General features: G+C 57.0%; 1 protein-coding gene across 1 annotated transcript in view; it reads left to right on the top strand.

The window, feature by feature from the left end:
• The window catches only part of TMEM151B (transmembrane protein 151B), a 10775-nt gene extending 6119 nt beyond the window's left edge, over positions 1-4656 (top strand). The window contains exons 3-4 of the mRNA XM_042780331.1: positions 1839-2279; positions 3529-4656. Of these exons, the coding sequence (XP_042636265.1) occupies positions 1839-2279; positions 3529-4656 (1569 nt within the window). The remainder of the gene's footprint in view (positions 1-1838; positions 2280-3528) is intronic.
• Positions 4657-4936: the final 280 nt, after the last annotated feature.

The following is a 4936-nucleotide window of genomic DNA, read 5'->3' as shown; positions in this document are numbered from 1 at the left end:
TTGATCCTGGGTGAGGATAGTGGCTGGGATCCTATCTCACGGAGTGGGTTGTTACCTTGACGTCCGGTAAGAGTGACTTGTAGGGGCGACAAAACCAGGAGGGCGCCAGGGAGGTGATGGTGTTACCTGACTGGAGCCCTAAGAAGGTCAAATGTGTGCAGAAGTGACTTCTCTCCCCTTATGACTAGTAGTAGGGTATGTGGTGGGGCAGCGGCGTGGGGAGGTAGGAGAGTGGGATGTGGTGCACCCCTCTCTCTCAGTGCCCCTGCTGTTCCCCCTAGGAGGCCCTAAGCCTAGGAATCTTTCTGAGTCTGGTAGTAAGCATACCTCTGGATGGGGACCCTAGTTTTCAGCCCCCTGAACCTGGAGACAAAGGGACTGAGGAAAGTACCAGGAGACCACCCCCTACCCTCAGTCTTCCATGCATACTCATGAACACATATGCACACACACAGGGGCAGACTTGGAGGTAGAGCCCCTTCAAATGTGCTCACATGGGGACAAGCACACACTCAGGTGGCCCGACAAAGGTCCATGTATGTACACCCTGCCCCTAGGACAAGGCTTTTCAAAAGCTACATGTACCTGATTTCTTTGTTGGTATATGCTATGTGCTATTTCATAGCCCACCTACCTATCTGCACTTCCAGATCTTTCTTCTAAGTCACACCTGGCCCAGGGCCCACTGTTACTGTACCCTTCCTTTCCACCCTTTTCTCCCTTTCCTGGCTGGCCCCCAGGTCAGGCTTGGAGAGTTGAGAGATAAGTCAGGATCCCAGCAGGAGGGAGTGTTTGTGGGAACATCAGGGAGGAGGAGAAAGCAAGCATAGGCTTTATGGTCCACCAGAAATCCAACCCAATACAAATTTATTAAGTGGCTGCTGGGTGCCAGCACTATGGTAGTCACCTAGGGTGCAAAGAGAATGAGTCCTGCCCTCAGGAGCACCCAGTCTAGTGGGGGAGCCAGATATGTAAACAACTCACTGAACTGACCATGGGACAGAATGTGCCAAGTGCTTTAATAGACAGGCCCCGGGAAAGCACCCAAGATCTTTTTCTCTTGACAAATGGTTAGGCTACAAACATCTTACTCTGTACCCCTGTTCCACCCTCCTTACTCCCATCCTTTTCTCAGCTACGTGCCTTTGCCCCTCTGGATACTTACTCCTGGACTGCCTTCTGCTCAGGGACCCCAGCCCCTCTCCCCCATCCTAGAACAAACGGGAAGGATGTCAGTGTGCAGGAGGGGGCTCATTGGGGGACTGGGGTTCCCTGGTGGCCTTCCTCCAAAGGAGGTATCAAGCCAGTTGTCTGAGAGGTAGGAGGTGGATAGGTCAAGAAGTGTGGATCCCCTAGAACTTAGAATTGAAAGAATTCGGAAGAAGTGACAGCCCCACCTAGAAGGGGTCTGGGTTTGGGACTTGCCTCCACTGATGCCTATCTGTCCTCCTCTGTTGTCTCCATCCACAACTTCTCCTGTTTCATTGATGTCTTTGTGTCCCTCTTTGGACTCTGTCTCACTGGATGCCGTCCTATCCATCTGTCTTTGCCACCTGGGCCTCTTCTCATCATCTCTGGATCTGATCCCTGCCTGCCTCCTGGGGTGTCTCTTTCTCTGCACTTCTCTGTATTGACATCCCATTCTCCTTTCCTTTCCCCATGGCTCACTCTGGGTTACTTCTGTGTTTATCTTTGGTCCTTGGCACTCATCTCGATCTTACCTGTCATCTCTGGTGCTGGCCTCTGCCCCCTCCGTCCCTGCATCCATTTATGTGTTTGTCTTGCCTATTCACTCTCTCCTCACCCATCTTGGCCCCTCTCTCTACCCTTCTGAGCAGCAGCGTCCCATCCAGCCCTCTTTCAGCAAGTCCCTCTGCCGTGAGTCCCACTGGAAGTGCCTGCTGCTCTCATTGCTCATGTACGGCTGCCTAGGGGCCGTGGCCTGGTGCCATGTCACCACGGTGACCCGCCTCACCTTCAGCAGCGCCTACCAAGGCAACAGCCTCATGTACCACGACAGCCCCTGCTCCAATGGCTATGTCTACATCCCCCTGGCCTTCCTGCTCATGTTGTATGCCGTCTACCTGGTGGAGTGTTGGCATTGCCAAGCCCGCCATGAGCTGCAGCACCGTGTTGACGTAAGCAGTGTGCGGGAGCGTGTGGGCCGCATGCAGCAGGCCACACCTTGCATCTGGTGGAAGGCCATCAGCTACCACTATGTACGCCGCACTCGCCAGGTTACTCGCTACCGCAATGGTGACGCCTACACCACCACCCAGGTGAGGGGCTGGGGGGTGTGCAGGCCAACCCAGATAGAGAGGGATGCTCAGACAATGCCTGACTGTCCCTAGAAATAGGATGGGCAGCAGTGAGTTCCTGTGGACACTGTAGCAGGAGGGCAATAACAACCATAGTAGTAACAGCAAACACTAAGACTTGGCAAATATTTGTTTATTTAATCCTTATAACACCCCTATGAGGTAGGTAACTATGATTCCCATTTCTCAGATGAGGAAACTGAGGCCTGGAGAGGTTAAGTAATTTGCCCAAGGTCAAACAGCTAGTATGTGGTGGAGCCAGGATTTGAACCCAGTCTGGCTCTGGAGTCTATACTGTAGTGCTTAATGGGTTTGTTTAGTGCTTAATGGTTGGGGATGGCCTCATATGCACAGTCTCACAGCATCCTCTCAGCTGTGACTGCTACTGAGTCCTCTTTCTCAGGTGAAAAGACCTAAGCTTGGTGACTTGCCCATGGCCTACAATTCTTCAGTGTAGTGTTAGACTCAAATCCAGGTCTCCAGGCCCTAAGTTCAAGGCCAGTAAAGGAGGTGGGCATGGGAGGCCCTATGGAGGGTCAGCAATTCAATCAGCACTTCCTGGACTGGCCAGCATTAGAAGCACTGGGGCAGTGCAGGAGGAGATATCCCCTGGTAAAGGTGACCTCTGTCTCAGAACTGGAATGGGGAGGCAGAAGCCTGGAGCGGGTGAGAAGCAGGGAGGAGCCTGGTTGATAGTTAGGGAGGAAACAGGGAGACCAGAGACACAGGGTTCCTCAGGGAGCTTCTCCAGAGAGCCCATGTGGAAACAGCTTGTAAAAGGGAAGGGGGGTATGCTATTTGTGGTGATGAGGGGGTAGAATGGGACAATGGAGGCAGTGGCAAAAGGGTCAGGCAAGCTAGGATCTGACCCCCAGAGGAAGCAGAGCTTAATTAAAGTTGGAATGCTCACAAGAGGATTCTTCTAGACCCGGCCTCATCTCTTAATTCTTTTTTTTTTTTTTTTTTTCAGTTGTGATCTGGGTGAAAGTTACCTCATGTCTAATTCATTGGTTAAGCTAAGGGCCTCAGTTTCTCTCAAAACCAGATGATAAGATCCTTCCCTACTTAAGTATTCTCTATTTCCAGGGACAGGTTTAGGGTTTGACCAGGATACAGGGGCAGCGATGGGAGCCGGCTAGGGTAAGCAAATAGAAGCAGGTACCGCGGTGCAAGCTCCTCAAGACTGCCGCCACCTTCCCCCTTGCCGCAGGTCTACCATGAGCGAGTGAATACGCACGTGGCTGAGGCCGAGTTCGACTACGCGCGTTGCGGCGTCCGCGACGTGTCCAAGGCGCTGGTGGGGCTGGAGGGCGCGCCGGCCACGAGGCTGCGCTTCACCAAGTGCTTCAGCTTCGCCAGCGTGGAGGCCGAGAACGCCTATCTGTGCCAGCGCGCACGCTTCTTCGCTGAGAATGAGGGCCTGGACGACTACATGGAGGCGCGGGAAGGCATGCACCTGAAGAACGTAGACTTCCGGGAGTTCATGGTGGCCTTCCCGGACCCAGCCAGGCCTCCGTGGTACGCCTGCTCGTCCGCCTTCTGGGCCGCGGCGCTACTCACGCTGTCGTGGCCCTTGCGCGTGTTGGCAGAGTACCGAACGGCCTACGCGCACTACCACGTGGAGAAGCTCTTCGGCCTAGAGGGCCCGGGCTCCGCTAGCAGCGCCGGCGGTGGCCTGAGCCCCAGCGACGAGCTGCTGCCCCCACTCACCCACCGCCTGCCGCGGGTCAACACGGTGGACAGCACGGAGCTCGAGTGGCACATCCGCTCCAACCAGCAGCTGGTGCCCAGCTACTCGGAGGCGGTGCTTATGGACCTGGCGGGGCTGGGGGCGCGCTGCGCGGGGAGCGCGGGGGGCGGCTACGCGCCCACATGCCGCTATGGCGGGGTGGGCGGCCCGGGCGCGGCGGGCGTAGCCCCGTACCGCCGCAGCTGCGAACACTGCCAGCGCGCGGTCAGCAGCTCGTCTATCTTCTCACGCAGCGCCCTGAGTATCTGTGCAAGCCCGCGGGCCGGCTTAGGGCCCGGCGGGGGCGCGGGCTGCGGAGGCAGCCGCTTTTCGCTCGGCCGCCTCTACGGCTCTCGGCGCAGCTGCCTGTGGCGCAGCCGGAGCGGGAGCGTCAATGAGGCGAGCTGCCCCACGGAGCAGACACAGCTGTCGAGTCAGGCCAGCATGGGGGACGACGAGGACGACGACGAGGAGGAGGCTGGGCCGCCACCGCCCTACCACGACGCCCTCTACTTCCCTGTCCTCATCGTTCACCGGCAGGAGGGGTGTCTGGGGCACAGTCACCGGCCACTACACCGCCATGGCTCCTGCGTAGAGACTTCACTGTGACCTCCAGCCCCCCCCCCAGAGGCCTGCGCTGCCCTCCCTCCTGACCCTCGCCAGACTGTGCCCTCTGCGTGTAGCAGGGGGAGTCATGATGGCTGACTGAGGCAGTGCTGGGCGGGGTGGGGTGGGGAGGTGGCGGGGGAGGAGGTGAGGTTCACCGGACAGACCAAGATGAAACCCGGACCTGGACCCCTGCCGCCTTGCCTGTGCGAAGACAGATGGGTGGGATTCCTTAGAATTCCATTCTAGCAACAGTTGCCTCTTCCAGCCCCACCCCTGAGTT

This window comes from Orycteropus afer, unplaced genomic scaffold (assembly GCF_000298275.1).
Source record: "Orycteropus afer afer isolate SDZICR_OR568_19922 unplaced genomic scaffold, OryAfe1.0 scaffold00034, whole genome shotgun sequence".
NCBI classification, from domain to species: Eukaryota; Metazoa; Chordata; class Mammalia; order Tubulidentata; family Orycteropodidae; genus Orycteropus; species Orycteropus afer.
Note: the sequence above shows the minus strand (reverse complement) of the source record. Positions and strands in the feature narration are given on the sequence as shown.